The sequence below is a fragment of the Prunus dulcis genome, chromosome 1 (assembly GCF_902201215.1).
Source record: "Prunus dulcis chromosome 1, ALMONDv2, whole genome shotgun sequence".
Taxonomy (NCBI): domain Eukaryota; kingdom Viridiplantae; phylum Streptophyta; class Magnoliopsida; order Rosales; family Rosaceae; genus Prunus; species Prunus dulcis.
In genome coordinates this window covers 13,351,597-13,377,653 of record NC_047650.1, presented here as the reverse complement: position 1 = coordinate 13,377,653, position 26,057 = coordinate 13,351,597, and the positions used below count along the sequence as shown (strand labels likewise).

The 26,057-nt window shown below is 36.4% G+C and overlaps 1 protein-coding gene, 2 long non-coding RNA genes and 2 pseudogenes across 9 annotated transcripts; 3 read left to right on the top strand and 2 right to left on the bottom strand.

Annotated features, from left to right (window-relative positions):
* The first annotated feature begins 4,491 nt into the window (after positions 1-4,491).
* LOC117614502 lies at positions 4,492-6,049 on the top strand (annotated as a pseudogene).
* A 2,659-nt stretch (positions 6,050-8,708) lies between these two features.
* LOC117621796 lies at positions 8,709-10,628 on the top strand. Its single transcript, XR_004584936.1, has 3 exons — positions 8,709-9,093; positions 9,212-9,271; positions 10,195-10,628. It is a non-coding gene; the product is annotated as an uncharacterized LOC117621796 (long non-coding RNA).
* Positions 10,629-14,196: 3,568 nt separating this feature from the next.
* Positions 14,197-19,311, bottom strand: LOC117620773. Of its 7 annotated transcripts, none has more exons than XR_004584860.1 (9): positions 18,956-19,311; positions 18,778-18,837; positions 17,730-17,853; positions 16,541-16,597; positions 15,511-16,069; positions 15,375-15,428; positions 14,858-14,962; positions 14,640-14,726; positions 14,197-14,468 (listed from the first exon to the last, which is right to left on the bottom strand). It is a non-coding gene; the product is annotated as an uncharacterized LOC117620773 (long non-coding RNA). The 7 variants fall into 7 exon arrangements; XR_004584857.1 differs by having other exon boundaries at positions 15,217-15,428; positions 18,778-18,847; positions 18,956-19,310; XR_004584854.1 differs by having other exon boundaries at positions 15,217-15,428; positions 18,956-19,309.
* Positions 19,312-22,355: 3,044 nt separating this feature from the next.
* LOC117614497 lies at positions 22,356-23,914 on the bottom strand. Its single transcript, XM_034343328.1, has 5 exons — positions 23,870-23,914; positions 23,605-23,684; positions 23,305-23,497; positions 23,072-23,160; positions 22,356-22,488 (listed from the first exon to the last, which is right to left on the bottom strand). The coding sequence occupies exons 1-5, from the start codon at positions 23,912-23,914 to the stop codon at positions 22,356-22,358; spliced, it is 540 nt and encodes a 179-aa protein (XP_034199219.1).
* Positions 23,915-25,114: 1,200 nt separating this feature from the next.
* Positions 25,115-25,826, top strand: LOC117620766 (annotated as a pseudogene).
* Positions 25,827-26,057: the final 231 nt, after the last annotated feature.

Here is a 26,057-nt window from a genome sequence, read left to right as displayed (position 1 = left end):
GTTACTTGGCCCTTCATCCTGTTGAAGTATGTCATCCATTTCAGCATATCCCTTAAATAGATGTGAGACGACACAGCGATTCGTCCTCTGTTTCAGTAAACCTAGGTCCCTCCTTACTTCCTGCTCAAACTGAGGACCTAAACATTGGTCCAACAGTTTTTCCATCCGTATGACCTTTAAGTGAAGGACGTCTTTTTCCCGCTTTACTTGAAACAACTCGGACCTCAACAAGCTTACCACCTTGTTCAACTCATCAATATCACCACATGAAGAAGGAATTGACTCTGCCGAGACAACAGCAGGGCGATCCTGTGGCCAACTCCAATATGGCTGTCTCATTTTCTCTTCACTCGGACATAGCGCCCGCAACTGAACTGACTGTTTCAGAATACAGACAAGAGTCATATTAAATCATTCTACTTAATAAATTCATTCAATCTTATCAATAGTTCCAAGGGCTGCAAACCAAACCTCTTTGCTCTGGAAAAAATAATTGTTCAACTTTCTCATCTCCGGAACAGACGTAGTAGTTCTCCATCGCAAAATACGCGGGACAGCGGTCGGATCAACAACCTTGCAGTAATTCAGGTCCGCCATTCTAGGAATTAATTCATATACCCAAATCTACACAATTCAAAGGACAAAAGTCATTATTTATGTTTTAAAGATAAACAAAACATAACTGACATGAACATTATTACCATGTACCTGGAAAGCATACGTGAAACCTTTAAAACTCCAGCCACTCCTTTGTGCTTCACCATGCTTATCCTTCTTGCCCTTCTCATTTCTCCGGCTTGTTCCCGTTGCCTTACTTTTCCCCTTCCCTCTTCCTTCTTCATTTTCAAAGCTTTTCACATACTTTGTTGGTGCAGAAAATAGACTGTCTTGGTTTTTGTCAAAGGACACCGAACCCCACGGATACCTGTTGAACGCATCCAAGTCCTCTACAAGGGTCAGGTAATTTAGATTGATGTTCAAATGTTTGTCCCTTCCCAAAACCACTACCTCAGCAAAGTAAACAAGAGCTAGCTTGTAGATGTCATCTTCCTCTGTGCACCTCAGAAATGCTTCTTCTAAAGCATTGCATGTAATTCATTCGTCTATAAAATATCTTTCCCGAAGTCTGATTCCATCACTCTCTCCACTGGAAACTTCAGGCACTTCCCCAAAACGAAGCCCCGTGATCAAACAGAAATCCTGACGAGTGAACTGAGCAACGTCACACCCTAATAAGAAACTCAGTCCATCCAAGTCTTTCACACCCTGCCCCACTACTCTACGCAACACAACCCCATGCACAATCTGCCCGCTAAACTGAATCTTATCTATATTCAGAAGATGGCCAAAGCATGATGTCTTGAATTGTTCTAATTGTTCCGCACTCAACTTCGCTCGAATTGCAGCTAGAGATGAATTTGCAGCTAGAGATGAATTTGCATGTGAGCAGTTGTTCATCCGTGACGAATATGCCTCTGCCTCTGGCCATACCAGCTCCACGTTGGATCCCATTTCCTCAAATACAATGTCAAATAACGTGAACACATATACTACCATGTATTTGCACAATCACAACTAGTCAACCAGGCACATTACAAATTTTACAAAGTACATGAGCATAGGGATTACTGATCACAGGCTTTAACATCATCAACGCAATGTGACACATTTTGTGCAAATACATGTTAATGCAATGCTTATGTGAATTAAAAACAATTTCACCTGTTTTATTTATGGATCCATACTCGTGTGAGTGCAATCTAGGCAAGTTCTGCACTTCACACACATGACAATTATTGTCATCTCATACACAACACAAAATAAATAAATAAGAAATATAGTGGAAGGAAGCAAAGCAAAGCATCTACCCTGCTATCTGCTTGCTAAGCAATTGTCAGATTTCATCTTTCTTTCTAGCTTTTTCTTCAGTCATCCACAATCGTCATAGATCAACCTTTATTTCAAATGCTTTGCACTTTTATTCATGAGTTTATTATTATCTGTTCTCATTTATCATAGGCAAATTTAGTAACAAATGAAATAATATTTATTTCAAAAAATATATAAATTCTAGCGCCAGAGAGGTACTCTGCACTCTGCACTGCTTCAAATGTGGAAGTTTTTGAGGTCCTCCTCCAATTCAACACCATTATCTTATTCATATCATTACTGACATGTTATTGACATGTTATTGACATGTGATTGACTTTATTTTCATTCGTTTTTTAACATATACCCAAGCAACAATTAACATGCAATTCAAGCACAAAGAAGAGATGCCAAATCCAACAACATTGATGGTACAAATTTGGGAAAACCATCACTCTAACCCTAAACTCAAATTCCATAAATTACTCATCAAATGCTTTGCACTTCTATTCATGAGTTTATTATTATCTTTTCTCATGTTTCTCAGGCAAATTTAGTAACAAAGGAAATCATATTTATTTGAAAATATATATATATACATATTATAGCGCCAGAGAGATAATCTGCACTATGCACTGCTTCAAATGTGGAAGGTTTTGAAGGCCTCCTCCAATTCAACACCATTATCTTATTCAGATCATTATTGACATGTTATTCACTTGTTATTGACTTGATTTTCATTCTTTTTTTAACATATACCCAAGCAAAAATTAACATGCAACTGAAGCACAATGAAGAGATGCCAAATCTAACAAAATTTATGGTACAAATTGGGGAAAACCATTACTCTAACCCTAAACTCAAATTCCATAAATTACTCACCAAATGCTGGTTATTGAAAGCCGTCTGTGTGGGGTGTTTCTGTTTCTTTGCTCCACAAATGGAACCTACCACTTCCAACGAATACAGCTTCTCTCTTTCCCCTTCCACTGCTTCGCCCCTTCACTGATTTGGAATCCACACTTTTCCCCTTCTACTCAAAATAACTACTTTTGCAAGGTCCGGAGAACGTGAGTGGCCAATCGTTGCCTTCAACTGTCGTTAGCCGTTGCCTTCATTGGGTTTCTCAGACCTCTGGGTTTTAGAGAGAGAGAGTTTTTTCAGGACAGACTTCGAACTTGCTTCTTCTGCTTCTTTTTCGGACGGGTTTCCCTCTTCTTCTTCACTTTGGACGTGTTGGATATTCAATTCGGGTTTGGGTTGCCCACCTACCCAATTGTGAAACTTTATCTCAATTCTCCCCAGCCCTTGGATTCATCTAATGGCTATAAAGGGAACCCCTTATAAGTTACCCCTTATAAGTTACCCCTCATTATAGTCTGAGCGTTAATACGACGTCAGATCCCGAGCTGTTGGGCCAATTGCTTTGTCCAAGGCCCAAGAAAGAAGTTGGAAATGACAACTGTGGGAGGAGGAAAAGGGTAGGTTTTGAACCACTCCAAAACGGGGTCGTTAGTTTGCCCAATGGGTTTGCAATATCAGGAGCAGATCGTATGGGGACGTTTTGGGAATTCTTGGGAATGGAAGGCTGATCAGGTGGAAAAGGGATGACTAGGGTTTGGATTGAAGTTGGGTGTGTAGAGAATGGGGTTGAGATAGTGGAGGTTTTTGGGTGTGACTAAAATGGTGATGGTTGGGCCACGAAAAGCGAGCTGGTGTGTTAGGGTCATGTAATCGGTTAATTTTAGGGTTTGCTCACCAAAGAAAAGCCTCGGGAAAATGTCCCTCGCACGAGCTCAGATGTCCATGCCATATTGAACTGAGATTGACAAAGATAAGGATGAAGATGAGGATGCTAACCACAAGCGCACGACCAGGTAATCGTTCCTTTATCTTTATGCTGAAAAGAAGTGAATTTCATTCTGATGCTGATAATAATTGTTTGTTCAAATAATCTCGCGGGAGAATATTATCTTCTAGATCATTCAACCTTCGATCTTCCTTCTATCTCTTCCTCGATTCCTGTAAAAAAGATTGGAGTAAATAGACCAAACCCGGGGGTGTTGGCCAAAGGCCCAATTTGAGGGTTTGTAGGAAAATAATAGCTAAGTTAAGGGTACAGAGTTGTATGTATAGTATAAACCGGGTGGCAGGAGCCGTGTAGAGAAAATATGGAGAGTGGAGAGGGAGAGAGAGCTTCGGGTATTTTTCTTGAGTACTAGGAGTAGGTTTTTTGAAGTACCTTGAATGATGAATGAGGTTGTGTATATATAGGAGCCTCGGGACTAGGGTTTCGTAGAGAATATGCTGAGTTATTCTCTACCCAAGTTCGTAGGGATCGAGTCGGACTTGATAATATCTGAATTAATGATATTATCTCTTTTTAAGAAGATAATATCTGAATTAAATGATATTATCTTCTCTTTATTAGGATAATATCTGAATTAATGATATTATCTCTTTAAATAAAGATAATATCATATTAATTAAGATATTTATCCCAATTAATTAACTAGCCAGATAAACTGGTTTAATTAATTAATTTAAGAGATAATTTTCTTTTCCACGTGGCGTGCCCTGATTAGAGACGAAAATATATGTTCCCACAATAATGTTAGTGATATGGAGACTCTGATTCAAACACGATGCAAATCTGGAACACTTGAGTCAGAGGAAGCATTGGGTTACTTCAATTCCATGATTCAAACGAAACCCATTCCCTCTAATTGGACTTTTAAATGTTTGTTTGGGGCACTTTACAAGATGAAGCAATATTCTGCCCTAGTATCTATGTATAAACAGTTGATGGGTTGTCAATTCCAACCTGATGTCACTGCAATGAATATTTTCATGAATTGCTTGTGCCGTCTGAACAGGGTGGACTTGGGTTTCTCTGTCTTAGCACTTACCTTTAAATATGGTCTTGAGCCTGATGCTTATTCCCTGAATGCTTTGCTTCAAGGGCTTTGCAAGAATAGCGCCCTGTCTGAGGCAGTGGAGTTGTTCCGGAAAATTGAAGAGAAAGAATACCCAGATGTTGTCACCTACAATACTCTAATTTATGGATTGTGCCAATCAGGCAAGTGGGAAAAAGCCAAGAGCTTCTTGATTTGCATGGTTGACAGTGGAATTCCACCAGATGTATATACCTACGGTGTACTAATCAGTGCTCTTTGCAAAGAAGAAAGAATTCAAGAAGCGCTTGCTCTGTTCGAGGACATGACTGGGAAAGGCATAAATCCTAATGTTTTCATTTTCAATTCGTTAGTTTCTGCTTCATGCAAGTGTTGCAAATGGGAAAAAGCCGCACAGTTATTTCAAAACATGATTGATTGTGGTTCCTTGCCTGATATTGTAACATTCAACGCTGTGTTGGATGCTTTGTGCAAGGAAGGGAAAATGACCCGTAGAGGTCAAATGCCTAATCTTGTGACTTACAACTCCTTAATTAATGGATTGTGCCAGTCTGGCCAATGGAGAGAAGCCACAAAGTTGTTGAATAAAATGATGGGTGAAAGAATCCCACCAGGTGTTGTAACCCTTAACATTGTTATAAAATATCTTTGCAAGAACCGAAGGACCATGCTAGAGCTAATGGCTGATGGAGGTCTAAAAAACCTGACGTTGTCACTTACAACTGTTTAATACATGGCATGTGCCATACAGCTCAATCGGTAGAAGCCACAAGGTTGTTTGATGAAATGGTAGGTCGAGGGATCTTACCTGATGCCATAACGTAGAGAACACTTTTGGATGCTCTCTGCCAAGTAAGGATGACAGAGGAGGCTCGCAAAGTATTTGAGGCAAAAATTAAGTATGGTATGGAGCTTAGCACAATATCTTGCAGTATGTTGGTTAATGAATATTGTTTGCTTGGCAGGATGGATAAGGCAAAGAAGGTCTTTAATTTCTTGGTGGCTCTGGGTCATGTGCCTGATATTGCTTCTTGCTATAATGCCTTGGTGAATGGTTATGTGCAAGATAAAAGAATGGGTGAAGCTTTGAGGCTTGCTAAAGAAATGATCCAAAAAGGATTGAGGCCTGATATAGAGACACAAAAATCTTTGAAAGGTTTCCGTTGTAGAAGGCATGTTGCATCTGCATAATAAGCTTTTGACTCCTCTAATGTGAATTATTTCATGCTGAATCTCTTTACATGGTATGAAATTTAAATTGTACATAGCGGTCATATGCCATTAAACTTCTAATTGATGTTATTGGATTCCTTAATTTCATGGAACATGTTAGATGGATTTTGATATCCTAATTTTAGGGATTATGCTGCCTGTCTAGTCAGGATGCAATCCAAATAAAACCAATTCAACTATACTGCATAACGACATACTTTATTTTCCGCTACTTGCTGTCTGGAGTTGAAGACACCTCCCTTACCTTCTTGGCAACGGCCTGGGCATGGAGTTGCGAAGGCCAATTGTGATGGTGGTTGTCCTCGGTTCAATCAGGTTGCACTTTTGGGTAGGTGTTTCGAGATAACCATGGTTGGTTCAAGGCGAGGGGTTGTCAGGGGCTCAGTCCATGTGATTGTAGTGCCATGTCTGAAGTGTAGGCTATTAGAAGAGCTTTGGAGGTGGTGACTCGACATGGGTGGAGGAAAGTTATAGTAGAATCCGATGCTAAAGTGCTAATTGATGCTCTACATGGTAAGTCGCTCGTTTATGCTCTCGTGCGGGGCTTGTTACATGATATAAGGGCTCTTTCCAGGAAGTTGGTTGCTGTTAGTTTTGCGTTCATTCTGCAATATTGTAATATGGCAATCAAGGTGGTGGCTTCTTTTCCTTCCCAACTTGGTCAGTGTTAAGTGGCTGGGGTTGCCGCCATTTTGTCTTCTCCCCACACGCTACTTAATTCCAATCATTAGTACACACTGCAACATGGGTGATTGGGAAGAGTTACTTTCTCTATTTGAAAAGGTGATAGATCAAGGAGTCTAGCCAAATGTAGTCTCTTACAAAACTCTAATTTGCATGGTTGTTGTAATAAATAATAAATTTATTGTCTTTTGATTAAGAATAATAGTAATTTTCTTCTTATTATCGATATTGTTTTGCTCTGTGTTTCGTTACATATTTTCCCCTTTCTAAACTTTTTTGTTATCTCTCCGTGTGAAAAATTTTCTGTTGGCATTTCCTTAAGATGTAGGCATTTTCCAGTAACTTCTTCAGCACATTTCACTCTTTAAAGATTGTACTTTTTGTATTTTGTAAGGAAATGCTTAACAAATAGAGATTCAATGGAATCAGCTAAAGATGGTGGAAGAATATTAGAGGTAGGGGGATCGTCTTTTGCTCCTAAAATTTGGATAACATAGTTCAATCAATAAAATAAAAATAAAAAATCTATCTTCCCTTATCTTAATTTAGCTTATAAAACGTTACTTGGAAAAAAATAATAATAATAATAATAAATAAAAAGGTCACTTACTGAGAAAAGCACCCTTTTAAAAATAAATTATATTAAATTTTAGTTTTGCATTTTTTCAAATCAAAATAAAAAATTTACAATGGTGAAAAGCAAATTTAACATTTTGTTTTCCTTTCATCATTTGGTATGACAGTTGTTTTATTGTCAGCTTTTGGTTAAACCAAAAGCTGGTCGTTTCCTTTTTCCTCCACTTCACTCCCCTTGGTTTTTCTTTTCTTCCCCCTCCCTTTCTCTCTCCTCTTCCCCGCAACTTCCTCACCTTTTCATGAATTCAGATGCAAAGCAAAGAAAAAGCTTTTGCATTTGCTCACCCCTTGTAAGCAACATTCCTAGGAAACCAAGAAGTCCTGTTGTGAGCTCCCCATCATGTGAAAACGTGTCATAATTACAGGAGAAAATTTATCATTGTAAACTGGAAGTAAACTTCCCCATCTTTTCATGAATTCACATTAGATGCAAAGCAAAGTGAACGTCTTTTGCATTAGCTCACACCCAAACTCTTCAAGTAATACCAATCTGTTTTCTAACTATAGCCAAACACTAAAATAATTAGAGGTTTTTATATCTAGGTCCAAAATGATTATCTGTCATTGAATTTAGTCCACGTATTTTTTATTTTAGATATAGGTTCTTTGACTTTTATTACTTTTTTATTGTGTTGATTTTACTGATCGTTCTGATCGTGAATCGAAAGGACCCAAAAAAGACGAGTTTTTATCAGTAATAGCCACTAAAAAAAGTTGAGGTTTACTATAATTACTTTTGCATAAGAACAAGTAATTCTCTTACCAAAATATTGGCTTTCAAGATTTAAAAAAAAAAAGGAAAAGCAGAATGATTCCCCACTAGAAAAAGTTGAGGTTTACTATAATTACTTTTGCATGAGAACAAGTAATTCTCTTACCAAATATTGGCTTTCAAGGAAAAAAAAAGAAAAAGGAAAAGCAGAATAATTCCCCACTAGAAAAAGTTGAGGTTTGCTAATTGCACTCGCTCGACAGTTGCTTTCCTTTATATGACATGTGTTTACTTTTTCTTTTTTTGAGACTTTTCCTATTGAAAGGGGCAATAACATACTAAATTCACACACATAATTCTAATCTAAATTACTTTTTTGTCCATTCATCTTCCTTTCTCCAAGGGTTTTTTTTTTTCGAGGTAAAATTCTCTCTGGTCTCTGTTATGCATATAACAGCAACAATGAAAATTATTCTGAGAATATTTTATTCCCATATTATTATTTTTGGTTTAGATTAATTGGTGAGTTTTGTAAAACTTTTAAAACAATTCAGAGGTAATATCTTTAAGTTTTAAAAATCATTTTCCTTTATTGCCCATTTATTGACCATATAACACTTTTGGTCAGTTTTTGGTTTCTCTCTCAGCTCTCTCTCAACTCTATCTCATAGTTCTCTCTTCCTCTCTCAACTCTCTCTCTCTCTCTCTCTCTCTCTCTCTCTCTCTCTCTCTATGACCACGCCTCTTCTCACGAAGAAGAAGATCAAGAACAACCTACAAAACCCACAGCTTTGCCTTCAAAACCCAGTTCTTCCTGTTCCTCTCTGTTTTCTTCTCTACCCAAATCCAATTAAAAGGGTGACATTTTGAGCTATTTCCCTATAATGGAATCGTGCAAGGCCCCCAAATCCACCCCCTTTTGACTTAAAACAACAAATCCACAAACCCTAACCAGTGAGAGAGGGAGCTATTTCAATGGCGATACAGCCCTCGAGCTCGAGCAAAAGACATGCTTTAGGTGAAACGACTCAAAGCACTTCTTTGGTAAGCTTCCAATTCGCTATTTTCCCACTTCTGTTATTTGGATTAGAGGGACCTTATGGCATAGAAATAGCGACAACTTCTGTTATTTGGATAAGTTTATGTTGGTAGCTATTTTCAGGGCATTTGGGGACCTGTAAAGACATGTATTCAGAGCCAAGCTTATCTTTGTGCAATTCAGGTATGATCATAGAGTACAGATGTTATCGATGTAGCATTCACATGTAATGGGTAAAGCTCAATTTTTTGGTATGCAATCATATGGATGAATTTAACTTGATGTAAATTATATGTAAGAAAGTAAATTTTTGAGTATTGGTATCCAAATGTATGGTCCCTCCTCCTCCTTCCCTCTTCTCTCTTTTTTTCATCATGATGGGGATCAGGGAATTAAGAGTCTTGAAGACTGTTGGCCTCTTAACGCAATCCTTGTGTGTCATCCAAATAGTTAGTTTGGTTTTGGCTTAATTTTTTTGTTTGGGATTGAGAACGTTAACAGGATTTTAGATGGACATCTCATTCATCCTTCCTGTAACTACATTTCATTAATAAATCTGTGAGTGTTAGAAGAAAAATTGAAGTAAAAGAATATATTAGTGTGAGGTTGTGCTACATGCAATCAAGTTCACCATGAGGCCATTAGTTCACAGTAAAATACTGGAGGTCTTTGCCTGCCAACAATTGCAGATTTAATTTTTTTTTTCATTTGACAGATGCTGGTCCACACTCGCAAGAGATGTGTCATTTAGTGGTCTAATGGTATGTTGAATAGTGATAGTTTGTATGCATCACCCTTTTTCTTTTGGCCTTTCCCACAATTGCTTGGTAACACTGGGAAAATACGACTGCAACTCCGAATAGTCAAAATTTATTCTAATAGTATTGCTACTTCTTAACATGCACTCCCCCACACTTGGTTATTGCTAGATTTTGTCCCGAAAAGGAAAGAAATACCCTGTTCTGGTCATTGGTGAATCATAGGCAGTTAAGCTTTTTGCCTCTAAAAGATTTAGTTGTCATTATCCTGTTTCTCCCCCCTAATCTGGTTCTTATTTCTAGTATATTAGTTTTGTTTCAAATTATGATTTCATCTGCACTATGCAGGTTATGTTCTATCTGAAGGCTTGAAAGATTGAATAGAATATGGGAAGCAAAATTACATGCAATCCAAATTTCCATAGTCGTGGTATGTTTGAGGGACGCATACAAGAAGGTTTGTCTAGTGGTGGTATGTCTTAAGTCTTGTATAATTGAATTCAGTATTTTTTGTAGGGTGATATATACTTGCCTTGATTCATTGATGGATTATGGAAGTTAGACATGATAGCAAAATGGCCTACCATTTAGTAGTTTTTTATAAGGCCTAACATTTATGTCGAAAATTTTCTATGGTTCATTGGATGGATTATGGAAGTTAGACGTTATAGCAAAAGGGTTTATCAGTTTCCATCTAATGTTTTTGTTAATTTAGTACAAGGGTGGTTGGATGCACATCTCAGAGGTAGCAAATCCAGTTTTAGCTCTTACATTAATGGCAGCACTGCAAATTTCCAAGAAGGATTTAGCATGTCAGTAGATAAAAGGGATTTTACCTTTACAAAGGAGCTGCATGAGAAACTCGCACTAAATTTCTTTCCCATCCGATCTTGTCTGCTGAACAGATTGGGGAATGTTTATGTATCCAATTAAATAATTTGGACAAGATTTTAATGATGTTTTCATGTAATGTGTGTGTATGTATGTTTTTAAGACAAAGGAAATTTAATACATATGCAGATAATTTAATGCCTGGTATTGTTTTGGAACCATAATCGTTGTCAATCTCATTGTTTCTTTAGAAGATTGCTGTGAAATTGTTACTTCATTTTCTTCTTTCATTTGTTTTAAGATATTTTTGTTTGGAGAAAAAGAACTCTGTTTTTGTAATCTAAAAGACTAGGTATCTATGTCCCACATCTTGGGACTAATTGAATGTGCTTTTTGATATTGAAAGGAAGCTAGCATCTTTGGTTGAAAAAAATGAAGGTGTTCCTGCTGAAGTAATTTCTACTTGATTTCAATTTGCCTATAAAACTTGTTGACTGGTGCTCAACAAGTTGGGTTTTTGTAGCTTGAATTGGCGTATAATTTAGGTTCGCTTTTTGCATGTGAGTGTTTTAATGGATTGGATGTTCTACCTGTATGTTTGTCAAATCTCAATCATGTTTTTGAGATGAGTTGTGCAGTAGTGTTGGTTGAAATTAATATGTTATTTATTCATTGAAAGCATATTGTTTCCCGACGGTGAGTATTTGATCAAATTATAATTTGTTGCAATTTTGTCTTGACAATTTATGTTTCTTTCTCTTTTTCTTTTCAAGTTGTACAAGGAGAAGAAAAGCCGCACAACTCGTTTCCCTGTGAAGAACAAATTTGAGGTTAATAGTTACACAATGTGTTTTAGCTGGGTTTGATGGGTTTGATTTTGTTTGGTGGGTAATGCTTGATTTTTATCATTGTGATAATTGTGATGATGGGATGGATATGGAGCTTAATTTTGCTACTGGTTTGGCCAATTTTGGATTTTGGTTTTTCTTACTTTAAAACAAAAATTGTTTTTTCTTACTTTAAACAAAAATTGATTTATGACATTGGTGATTGAGTTGGAGATTTCCAAATTGGACAATTCTTATTGCTTTGCTGATATGGATCCAATATGCTTTGTTTTGGCAAAAAGGGTCCTACTTATTGTACATTATTTGTTCTTTTAGACTTGATATGTATAAGTTTAGTTTTGTCATATGCTCCTGGCTTGCTTGTTCTAACTGTGGGCACACATGAGCCGGAAAACTTTACACATAAGGCTTTACTGATGTCTTGAATGATGTCATTCAATAGTGACCTGTTTTATATAATTTGTATCTCTGCTTTATAACTACATTTGATATTTGGGGTTATATTGCATGCAGGCAAGCAACCCTGACAAGGTACGAAGTGAATATAAATCATTCTCAGGGTAAAGTACTGCCTAGTGTAAGAGTTTCAGATCCAGGCCTTCTACTTAAACCTGACGAACCAAATTTGGTATGAACTACATCTTTGAATACCTGATTGCATCTTTGAGGCCAAAGCAGAAAAAATGCTAAACTACATACAGTTTTTAAAAAAAAAAAAAAAAAAGTCGAGGCTTTATGAATTAGTTGACTATTCTTTTTATTTATTTATTTAATTTTATACTTTTATACTTTTTGTGGAGTCTTTTTCTCTTTTTTTTTTTCAAAGTTCCCCTAACTTGGCACAGATGCATGTATGCACGTGTGTACTCAGAACACAAACTCCTTTATAACTCAAAAGAACGGTCGCAAATGTTAGTTTTTAACTTGGAAAAATAAAATAAAATTGAAAGTTACTTTTGGGAAATGTTGAACTTTTATAATGAATATGGCTTCAATGTAGAAGGCTTGATAGTAAATAGAAAATCTATATGCTGGGGGTTTTCTGGCTAGCTAAAAATGTGTGAGAAATGATGAATCTATCTGATTGCAGCCTATTTAATGTTTAATACCTTCATTAAAAAAAAGGTTGTTGACAGTGCTTTGACTATCTTGCAGATTATAATGGCAAAACCAGCATGTGGCCCTAGTAAGAGAGATAAGCCATAGGGATGGATGAGGACTAATTTTGTGTGTGACAATTGACTATCTTTGCTTGTATTGTTCTATGTTAGGGATCTTTTGTTCCATTTTAGTAACAATTTTGTTTAGGAGAAAAAGAAACATATTGCAGTTCATGCTTTGTAAATGCCACTCTTCTGTTATGATGGACACGTGGTATGCCCTTGTTGGGTAGGTTTGGATTGAAACCATGGTCGAGTGCTTGAGCCATGTTTGGTGAGAAGCTTGAATGGATTTTCTTTTCTGTTGTATTTGGCCCTTGTCTTTTCAAGCATGCCAAAAATCATCCTAGTTTTGTAATATGTGGTTTGTGCCCAATTAATTTACTGTGGATCTTGCATTTTTGTACCCAATATTTGATAGCTGCCTTTTTTGAACGAAGATTCATTGAGGGAGAGAATTACTTTCCTTTTGAATATGAATCGATGTGCAACTCCAACTATCATTTCAAAGGTCAACATCAATTCATGCTAATATAAGATGGATAACAATTGTCGTGTCCATGAGATTTGAATTCATGAGCCACTTTCAACGAAGTGGAGACTGTTATTAGACTAAATGGCCATTGACATACGATATAATAGCAATATTAGGCCAATATATGTACACTATATAGGCAATATTAGGGCAATATAACCACAATACGATAGCAATAGTATTACAATATCACCTATAAAAATATAATTATTGTCCACTTATTGCTAATTTTTCACATGTTCAGAAATTTTGTTCTCTCTTAGCTCACTCAGCTCTCTCTCTGGCACATCTCTCTCTCTTCGGTATCTGTCTATCGCAGCTCTCTCTCTCTCTCTCTCTCTCTCTCTCTCTCTCTCTCTCTCTCTCTCTCTCTCTCTCTCTAGCTCTCTCTCTCTCTGCTTTCTTTCTGTAGCGCAGCTCTCTCTCTCTGTCTCTCTCTAGCTTCGTTCTGTCTCTTTCTCCCCCGATTCGCTCTCTTGCTCTCTGTCTGTTTATTCATACCTTCCTTTTTTTGTAAATGATTTTTTAGTTGTTATTATTTTTTTAGAATAATTTCTTACAATGTTTTACGGTGCAATTATGATGCACCTGACTGCCTGTTTTTGAAAGGCACGTTGTTTCTTTCTCATCCTCGTCTTCTTTTTGAATGAAGTATGGCCTAAACCGTAAACCCATTGATGAGCCGTAGTCAATATACATACAACATAATAGCAATATTAGGGCAATATACATACACTAGAGAGGCAATATTAGGGCAATATAATGGCAATACGACAGCAATAGCATCACAATATACATACAATACGGTGGCAATATGCATACAATATGTATACAATACACAGGCAATATTAGCACAATACACATGCAATAGGACCACAATATTAAGTCAATCTACATACAATACACACACATCCATTACAGACTACAATTTAGACATGGAAAATAAATCGCCACCGAACCCTAACAATACTATCCCAAGAAGCAAAAATTATTTCTTTCATAAAACTTGACAATTCAATTGTTATTACATAGTCAACCAATCTTTGCTCTATTACATACATACTTCCTACCTATAATTATAAATAATGGAGAGCTCACAAATTCTACTAATTTTGATCTTAACTTCATCAATTTGTTCTTCGTTGTATGAGTTAGCTCTCCCTTCTTGCACATTTTCCAAGCTGTTCTATTCTCCTCTCGTGTAGCAATATCAGCAACAACAGGTTATCTACAGATCTGAAATCATAACTGCAGATGATTCTCAATTAACAAAGAGGAAAACCATTTTCTTTTATAACTTTGGTTCTGAAATATATAACAAAATGCAAAGACCTTTGCTTCTGAAAAGGAGCAAAAGTTTGTCAACCAATTCATAGTAAAAACGAAGAAACTAGTGAACCTAACCAGAGAAATGCTAACCTGCAAAACCAACTCCAATACTTTAACCACATCATTAATACTTGAGATTTTCTTCTCATGGATTATGATTAGAGGATTTTCCAATTCCTATCAGCACATACACAAGTTTGAAGATAATCATCATCAAGCAAAAAGGGACTTGAGGTGCTGCTAACTTTAACAAGCAGCCCTCTAACAGTTTCAAGACATAGTTATCACTGAGTCAAACTAAAACTTACACATTTCTGATTGTTCTGGTTGGTGATGAAATAAGGGGATATGTAGCCCCTATCTAGCTTCATTCCCTCAACAACCTCCAACTCATTGTCCAATGTTTTCCCATCCTGCAGAAATTAACATAGTGTGAAGCTTACATGTTTTGGGTATCATTTGGGAATAAAAAACTAAAATAAAATTATTTGCCCTCCAATATATTTCTGTAAAAATTTCATAAGACCCATACATACCTCACTTTAAAACAACAATAAAAAGAAGCTGATATCATCCAGATTTCAGCCCTTGCAATAGGTAACTACACTAATATGCCTATGACAAATCTGCTGACTAGAAACAAACATAGGCAAATAAAGTCGCATACCCATCAGCACAGCCACTGTCCAGGTCGTGATGAGATACAAGCCAATAGACGACCACCACCAAATTGCTCTTCCAAATGTTGGTCAAGGGTGCAAATCTGTTGACACTTCTCCAACTTTCTTACTACATGGTTGTTCTTCTTCTCTCCAACTTTCTTACTACATGGTTGTTCTTCTTCACCTCCTCAGCGACGGCAACAGCAGCATCACCTTCCTATCAAACAAATAACACAAAATGTCATCAAAGACAGTAAAGTTCATTGCGCATTTGTGTGTCCAAAAGTAAAGTTCATTACCAGAAAAGCTCCTTTATTTCATTTTGCAGGCATCGTATTCTTGTTGATCAATATAATCAGAGGACTTGAGCTGCTCCAGTAGGACTACCACTGACTCAATTCGCCCAAACAAGCAAGCACTATGAGATCCTCTTGGCAAAACTAGACAACCAATAACCATAACACCCAAACCCTGTCACGAGTAGTGACTCTCCAGATTGCATGTGCATTACAGGCCACTGCCCCCCTCCATCTCAGCATGCAGGGAAACTCAACCAATTCTTCCAGCATGTGTACTTTGTCATAGATAGCATCATCCTAGCAGACAGAATCTCATGTGACAATCAAGTTCCATTTTCCAATTTTTTTTCCAATTTTTCATTATATAGCTAGAGACAACGGGGCAGATCAGTATGCAGGTCCCACAATGGATGACTGGTCTTCGATGTTGATTGCTGCTTCAGAATCTGGCTTTCCTGGTTTGACCTCTTCATTGAGTGTAAGTTTTATCTTGGGTGACAACCTCTTGATTTCCTCTATTGTATAGATAAAAATCTTCCTTACCATGCTACAGAACTCACTGCAACAAAAGTACACAGATTTTACGGGATGAATATTCAAAGGCATGAAGTTTAGATTCATTAACCTAATTACTTATGGCGGAAGTTCATAAATGGGATGGATACCCGAAATTTAAAATAAAAAAAAAAGCTTCCTACCTGTGATGAGTATATCAAACACAAGGCTTGATTAATTACAATTCCAATGCAGACCTCATTCACAAAAGTTTGAAATTACCCATTATGAAATTAAACATTTGTGAAACATTTTGCATTGTCAGTTTTATCAGATTGAACTACACTTAGTGAAGAAACAATTTTTGTTTTAAAGTAAGAAAAACCAAAATCCAAAATTGGCCAAACCAGTAGCAAAATTAAGCTCCATATCCATCCCATCATCACAATTATCACAATGATAAAAATCAAGCATTACCCACCAAACAAAATCAAACCCATCAAACCCAGCTAAAACACATTGTGTAACTGTTAACCTCAAATTTGTTCTTCACAGGGAAACGAGTTGTGCGGCTTTTCTTCTCCTTGTACAACTTGAAAAGAAAAAGAGAAAGAAACATAAATTGTCAAGACAAAATTGCAACAAATTATAATTTGGTCACATACTCACCGTCGGGAAACAATATGCTTTCAATGAATAAATAACATATTAATTTCAACCAACACTACTGCACAACTCATCTCAAAAACATGATTGAGATTTGACAAACATACAGGTAGAACATCCAATCCATTAAAACACTCACATGCAAAAAGCGAACCTAAATTATACGCCAATTCAAGCTACAAAAACCCAACTTGTTGAGCACCAGTCAACAAGTTTTATAGGCAAATTGAAATCAAGTAGAAATTACTTCAGCAGGAACACCTTCATTTTTTTCAACCAAAGATGCTAGCTTCCTTTCAATATCAAAAAGCACATTCAATTAGTCCCAAGATGTGGGACATAGATACCTAGTCTTTTAGATTACAAAAACAGAGTTCCTTTTCTCCAAACAAAAATATCTTAAAACAAATGAAAGAAGAAAATGAAGTAACAATTTCACAGCAATCTTTTAAAGAAACAATGAGATTGACAACGATTATGGTTCCAAAACAATACCAGGCATTAAATTATCTGCATATGTATTAAATTTCCTTTGTCTTAAAAACATACATACACACACATTACATGAAAACATCATTAAAATCTTGTCCAAATTATTTAATTGGATACATAAACATTCCCCAATCTGTTCAGCAGACAAGATCGGATGGGAAAGAAATTTAGTGCGAGTTTCTCATGCAGCTCCTTTGTAAAGGTAAAATCCCTTTTATCTACTGACATGCTAAATCCTTCTTGGAAATTCGCAGTGCTGCCATTAATGTAAGAGCTAAAACTGGATTTGCTACCTCTGAGATGTGCATCCAACCACCCTTGTACTAAATTAACAAAAACATTAGATGGAAACTGATAAACCCTTTTGCTATAACGTCTAACTTCCATAATCCATCCAATGAACCATAGAAAATTTTCGACATAAATGTTAGGCCTTATAAAAAACTACTAAATGGTAGGCCATTTTGCTATCATGTCTAACTTCCATAATCCATCAATGAATCAAGGCAAGTATATATCACCCTACAAAAAATACTGAATTCAATTATACAAGACTTAAGACATACCACCACTAGACAAACCTTCTTGTATGCGTCCCTCAAACATACCACGACTATGGAAATTTGGATTGCATGTAATTTTGCTTCCCATATTCTATTCAATCTTTCAAGCCTTCAGATAGAACATAACCTGCATAGTGCAGATGAAATCATAATTTGAAACAAAACTAATATACTAGAAATAAGAACCAGATTAGGGGGGAGAAACAGGATAATGACAACTAAATCTTTTAGAGGCAAAAAGCTTAACTGCCTATGATTCACCAATGACCAGAACAGGGTATTTCTTTCCTTTTCGGGACAAAATCTAGCAATAACCAAGTGTGGGGGAGTGCATGTTAAGAAGTAGCAATACTATTAGAATAAATTTTGACTATTCGGAGTTGCAGTCGTATTTTCCCAGTGTTACCAAGCAATTGTGGGAAAGGCCAAAAGAAAAAGGGTGATGCATACAAACTATCACTATTCAACATACCATTAGACCACTAAATGACACATCTCTTGCGAGTGTGGACCAGCATCTGTCAAATGAAAAAAAAAATTAAATCTGCAATTGTTGGCAGGCAAAGACCTCCAGTATTTTACTGTGAACTAATGGCCTCATGGTGAACTTGATTGCATGTAGCACAACCTCACACTAATATATTCTTTTACTTCAATTTTTCTTCTAACACTCACAGATTTATTAATGAAATGTAGTTACAGGAAGGATGAATGAGATGTCCATCTAAAATCCTGTTAACGTTCTCAATCCCAAACAAAAAAATTAAGCCAAAACCAAACTAACTATTTGGATGACACACAAGGATTGCGTTAAGAGGCCAACAGTCTTCAAGACTCTTAATTCCCTGATCCCCATCATGATGAAAAAAAGAGAGAAGAGGGAAGGAGGAGGAGGGACCATACATTTGGATACCAATACTCAAAAATTTACTTTCTTACATATAATTTACATCAAGTTAAATTCCATCCATATGATTGCATACCAAAAAATTGAGCTTTACCCATTACATGTGAATGCTACATCGATAACATCTGTACTCTATGATCATACCTGAATTGCACAAAGATAAGCTTGGCTCTGAATACATGTCTTTACAGGTCCCCAAATGCCCTGAAAATAGCTACCAACATAAACTTATCCAAATAACAGAAGTTGTCGCTATTTCTATGCCATAAGGTCCCTCTAATCCAAATAACAGAAGTGGGAAAATAGCGAATTGGAAGCTTACCAAAGAAGTGCTTTGAGTCGTTTCACCTAAAGCATGTCTTTTGCTCGAGCTCGAGGGCTGTATCGCCATTGAAATAGCTCCCTCTCTCACTGGTTAGGGTTTGTGGATTTGTTGTTTTAAGTCAAAAGGGGGTGGATTTGGGGGCCTTGCACGATTCCATTATAGGGAAATAGCTCAAAATGTCACCCTTTTAATTGGATTTGGGTAGAGAAGAAAACAGAGAGGAACAGGAAGAACTGGGTTTTGAAGGCAAAGCTGTGGGTTTTGTAGGTTGTTCTTGATCTTCTTCTTCGTGAGAAGAGGCGTGGTCATAGAGAGAGAGAGAGAGAGAGAGAGAGAGAGAGAGAGAGAGAGAGTTGAGAGAGGAAGAGAGAACTATGAGATAGAGTTGAGAGAGAGCTGAGAGAGAAACCAAAAACTGACCAAAAGTGTTATATGGTCAATAAATGGGCAATAAGTATGTATTTATAGGTGATAATTGCAAAAAAATTGGGAAGCAGTGGTATTTTTAGTTAAAATTATAAAAATGGTGGCATTTTAAGCTATTTCCCTTAATTCAATCCATTCGGTGAGGGCATAAGAGTAATTTTAGACATTAGAAAGGAATTTGGGTGTCGGGTAACTTTACTTTGGATGCCAACTTAATTTCCCCAAAAAGAGGACACGTGTAGGTTGGGAAGGAGCGAGTGTCATTGCTAGCGATTGTTGTCAGCAAACTTCTAAAAAGTTGATTAAATTTCGCCACAAGGAAGACCTTGCCATTGAAGACGCGTCGATAATGACCGGAGAGAAATCATATCATTGAGGACTTGAAGTTTCACCGAAACTTTGCTCATTTGCTCACAGCATTCCTACTTCAGTTAAAATTTCTAAGTTTGGCCCTTTCCAACTCCAATTCCAAATTTGCCGCTGACTACATTAAGTTAAAATTTCTACTCCAATTCCTACTTCACAACATTCCTCTTCAGCCAAATTTGCCGCTGACTACATTGCTAGGCATAGTTTCGTTTAAGGAGGTGTGTTTTTTTTTGTTTTTTTATTTTATAAGTAATATAGGCATTTTTGGATCAAGCAAACTTTGATTTGTAAAGTACCGGAATGAAAATTCATATATGATCTCTCCTTGCTTAGTAATAAAAGGAAATTAGGCAATAATAGATTGCAGGAATTACAAATGAAAGTACCTTTTTTATATCGATATTTGAATGAGAAAAAATAATTCTATTAACATACATATTGATTAGAGAAACACTTACATGAAACGGAGATAACACTTACATAAACGGAGATAGCATTATTTTGCTATTTCTGGTCAATTATAGTATGTCACATGTGATTACTTTTTCACGTGCTAGTCTGTGATTAGCCATGAATAGAAAAACAATGATATTCTCGTTTCATACAAGTTTTCTCTATCGATAGGCTTCCAAGGAAAAAAAAAAAAAAAACACCAAAAACAAAATGATTCCCAAATAGTAAAAAAAGTACCAAGTTGAAATTATCATTATAGACCGGAAGTTTCACCAACAATGTTCTTCACCTTTTCTCGCCCTTTGTGACCAACATTCATAGGAAACCCAAACTGTTCAAATAAGGTTGACATCTTCATGTCAGGACGTTGATAGTTTTTTTGGAGTGTCACTGTAATGACCAATATATAAGCTCAAATTATAAAATAAAATGGACTTTAGAAATACACTCAAAACTCATTTACAACATAACATAGAGACTTTGAACTTCCTATAAATTACAAAATTATCATTGATTTATTAAAACAAGCCCAACCCCAAAACCTCATAAAAAAGACTCAAAATACTAAATAGGGCATCAAAGTAATTTAATAAACAAAATTAAATTCAACACGGCCCATTGGCCTTTTTTGAGTTTTTTTTGGGTTTGTTTATAGAAATTAAATGGTGTAAGAGCATCCACAATGAGCTCCTTAAACCAGCTCCTTAGACAAATTTTAGGGAAGAATTGGAAAAATACATTTCCAACCAAGCTCCTTATCCAACTCTTAAAATATGAAGACCTCTAAGAGCCTCTAAATCTGAGGAGAGATAAAGAACTCCTAATCGTTCCCTATAATTTAATGTTGCTTTGTTTTATGCATATTTTAAACTTTTAATTAATGCTAACTATTTTTTAATATTATTGTTTATAGAGATGGACAAATTATATTGAACTAAAAAATAATTATAGTATTTATGGCTTCCTAAACTGGGGAGTATGATTGGAGTTCAAATTTTTTAGAGAGCTTCTAAAATAGCTTTTGTGTGTTTTTAGCTATATTTTAACTAAAAAATATGGAGCATCTACAATCATGCTCCCTAGAGAGCTCCTAAAGTGTTGAGCAGTAGTATTTGGGTAACATAAGAAGAAAAAGAAATTAAGCAAGAATAGATTGCAGGAATTACGAGTTGATTCCCTTATTGAAAGAAAGTACCCTTTTTAAGTGCATCACGTAAAAGAGCAGGTCGAAGTGAGAAAAACCTTGTTAAGCATTCATATTCAGATGATGAATCACGTAACAGAGCAGATCGAGGTGATAAGAATCAGTCCATAAAAATTGGAAGAGATGATGGTCAAGGTGATGCCAAGGGAAAACATGACAATTTAGAACTAGGAAAATACCACATGAAAGGTCGGAATGAATCACACTACAAGCGTCGAAATGTTGCTCCTAAACTTTCAGAAGAAGAAAGAGCTGCTAGGCTAAAGGAGATGCGAATAGATGCTGAGTTGCATAAAGAGCAAAGATGGAAGCGATTGAAGAAGGCTGAGGAGAATGATGCACTGGAAGCTACCCAGGCTGTCAAATCCAGTGGTAGGAACTTCTTGGATGCTGTTCAAACAAGTGTTTATGGTGCTGAGAGGGGAGGAAACTCAACAATTGAGGAGAGTATACGTCACCACACACATTATTTGCAGGGCAGATCTGAAGCAAGTGAACGCAATGCTTTTCGTCGGTAATGCTGTTGTGTTTGGTTGTTTGTCCGGTTCCATTAATCCAGGTGTTCAATACATGAATGTCTGCAAGAACAATTACATGCTTAGAAGATCTGAGTTTGCATCAACACTTAACCTTTCTTTCATCTAATTGAAAATATAATAAACTTGTGTGAAATCTAATAGCTTTTTTTGTATGAACAATTCACATTTTTGTATATTTTTCTATAAGCTCAAACTGGTTCAAAAGAAACCAAAATATCCACATTTTAAGCTCACTAGGCATGCTTGCAACTGCCCAATTTGATGAAATTTCTCAAATATCCACCCTGAAGTAAGGAAACTAGTAAGAGATGAGGAGGTGTAACATTGACCTGAACCTTGCACAGAAAACTAAAAGAAATAGAAATTCCCTTTGAATGTTGATCAGAGCTCTTGAGGTATGTCAGTTTCAATGGAGTAACTTAACAATGGCCAACCTTGTGGGACCTTGAGGGACCTTGGTGAATGCATCAACTCCTCCAACCGCATGAGCCACTACTGTCTCATCTTTATCCAAGTACTCCAATGAGTGTCTGCATGGACTGATGCATTCCAAATGAAAACATTTGAATTTTTTTAAGAGCATAATGAATACATAGACCAAAATTGCCAAACCTTGATTTGTTTGCACTTTTCACCATTAGTCGCCTCATGGTGCATAGAACATTCTGTCTTGCACTTTTGTTACAAACCACTGCAATGAAGATATCCGGCAAAGTGGATTTCATGAACTCAATAAAAGAATATACTGAATTTTTTATTTTATTTTATTTTATTTTTTTCATAAATAGCACCTTTTGTGGAAAAGTAATCAGAAATAAGGTCACCAAGCATTTATACTTATTCATAAGAATACTGAAAAAAACCATCCACTCACTCCCATATTCAGCAGATAGAAGAAATGCTATCTGATCATATGATCATATGACAGGAATCAAGCTGAGAGAGCACATAATTCAAAAGAATCAAGCTGAGCTTACTTCTTTCTTCATTGTCATGTCACATTGAAAAAATACTCACCCCATCCACATTTGACAAAGCTAAAAAGAAAAAGAAACATAATTGCAATTTCATCCCTCTATGAAATTACGTATGAGAACAATTTTTTAATTTTTTTGGAAAGACCATTGAAGGGGCTGGCATGGCATCACCCTTGGGTGGAGCACTGCAATGTCAGCCCAAGCCATGTAGGCACCGCCAACAGTGGCCAGCACCTGCCACCATGGTTCAGCAACAGATGGGCGCATCCCATGAGTGCTATATTGTCTTTGATGTTATAGTAATACCTCTAATTCTAAGCTTTATTAAACAATGACACTAATGAATAAAGATGTCCCGAGATAATCATGTTTTGGTACCTCAACATTCCTTAAACCTATAGTCCCCTCCAGAAGTTCCATTAGCAGCTCATGATTTACTTCCGATGGCTCAGTGGCATCTCCAACTTTTTTTGGGGAGAAAAGGTCTTCCAACTTCGGAATGTATGTCCTAAGTGACAATCTAATGCAGTTTCCCTCAACTGCATCCTCAATCCGTTCTGTGTTGTCAAGCCTACATCAATCAAACAAAAAAACTAGGAGTATAAGAGAATAACCCTATAACAAGCTAAATGAAATACACACACTCACACAAAAATAAGGCCGAAGTGGCATAATTACCATTTAAGTGTACATTCTAAATCCTGTAAAGACTTCAAAATTATATTGTTCTTCTCAATCTGATTTTCAAGTTCAAGTAGCTGCAAGTTAAACACAAGATATCTTAAAGTGGTAAAAAGGCTATGGAAATTTCTTTAACAAGCTAACTCCTTACATAAGAATCAAGACCCTCAAAATGTCTGTATATATTATTTCAGCCTTAACTAATATAATACCCTAGAAGCAGACAGTATTGTATAATATGATTTTGAATGAAACCTCAAACTTGTCTGCATTCACATTCATCGGATCCAACAGATCTTTCCGACATTTATGGTAACCACTTATGGGCGCTTTTTGGAGAAGCACCCGTCAAAGTGTTTTTCTAAGAACCACTTGCATTTTTAACAAAAATTTCAACATTCTTCTAATAAAGGTGCTTTGAACAAAAGCGGTTATGAGTATAAGTACTTCTTAGAAGCAGGCTCAAACCGTATATCATATTTAGTTTAACATAAAGTTTAGTAAATCCAAACTTGAAATACCTATATATTTTAGAATCCGGAATATTCAGAATTTTGAGATACATTTTCATTCCAATCCAATTCTTTTCAGAATTTGTGGACATCGAATTTAATTTAGACCTGCCAAAGTTGAAAATCTTTGGATCCAAATTGGCAGCAATAGGAATTTCCAATCCAACTTGCACACTCATATCAAGGACAAAACGCAATAAACAATCAAAAAGATAACCACACGCATTAGGTAGGACATATATCACACTCAAGCACACAATAAAACGTTCTCTGAATTTTCTTATCCATGAATCCAGGAAATCTCTCACTTCTAACAATTTCATTTCATTATACTCAAACATTCCAATTTCAATAAGAGACAAAGACCTTGACTCAAGTGCATGAAAAACTCCAAAGTCTTTCTTCCCCAAACCGTCTTGCAATCAAGAAAAGAAAAGTGATATGAAAGAAGTGGAAAGACTTTTCAAAGTCTGAAACTTAGTGATGAAGACTTGTGAATTTATTGTGAAGACCTTTTTTTTTTTTTTTTGGCTCTTACCTTTCAAGAATCTTCCATTCCATTAATTGTGCGCTAAAATAGCTTCCCATAAAGTACAAAAGAACATGAAATCGGTTGTTTTTTTTTTTTTTTTTTTTTTTTTTTCTTTTTGTGGGTGGGTCAATTTCTTTGTTTTTGAGTGACCATACAACCATGATTATGAGGGGAAAACAAAAGAAGAAATTATTGTCGATATGTATATATATATATATACTGAAGCAGAAGATAATTGTTGTCTAGTTAATTAACTGTGAAGTAAAGACTGGTATAGGGTAGTTCATGAGACATGGACTAGTGGAACCAATTATGTTCGCGCCTCTCCATTATCTGTTTCAATGGTCTAGTCTCCGGTGGAGTGATTGACCCGTATGCTTTAATAGAAGTAATTGATAGCTCGTGTCAGGGAAAACGCGTCAATAATTGGATTCAAAGCAAAGATAAAGCCTTTTACATTTTGCTCACTCACAATCAGACTCTTCAAGTAAGACTCATCTTTTTTCTGATGATTGCCAGCCACTGAAACAATTATGTTGGCTTCCTTGGCCAACCAACGAGCCTCTTCTTCCTCTGCTTCCTTCACCAATTCATGGAAACACGACGTCTTCCTGAGCTCCAGAGGTTTGGACACTCGCTCCAATTTCACAGGCCATTTGTATAGCACTTTATGTCAACAAGGCATTAACACTTCATGGATGATGATGAGCTCAGAAGAGGAGAAGAAATATTAAGCACGCTTCTCACAGCAATTGAAGATTCAAAGATTTCTGTGGTTGTGTTCTCTAAAAACTATGCCTCCTCAAAGTGGTGCTTGGAGGAACTTGTTAAGATTCTTGACTGCAAGAAATCAGAACAACTGGTCATACCAGTTTTTTACAAGGTGAATCCATCAGATGTACGGAATCATAGAGGTAGTTTCGGGGATGCACTGGCTAACGTGGAGTGTAAATAATATGGAGAAGGTCAACAGATGGAGGGAAGCTCTTTCACAAGCAGCAAATTTGTCAGGGTTCACTCTCTTGGACAAGTAAATTTCTAACCCCCTTATATAATGCTTGTTATTGTGTTTTGCTTTAGTTTTAAAACAAAATATAGTTTACTAATTTGGAAGATAGGAATACAATTTATGACAAGACCCGATCCTAATTCCACTTTAGAATTCGGGCCGGACCCTGTGCGTGTCCGACACCTGGCGAATGTCGGACCCTGTGCATGCACGACTAATTAATAATAATAATATATATGCTTGTGTTGTGTTGTTTTGTGTTATAGATGAAGTTCCGTGGCAATGCAAGGATTGTCTTTAGACTACCTGGCAGTAGTATGTCAAGGGTATGTCAAGGGATTATGATTATGATTAGATGAAATGGATTAGATGATATTTACCTCTCTTTGGCCGACCG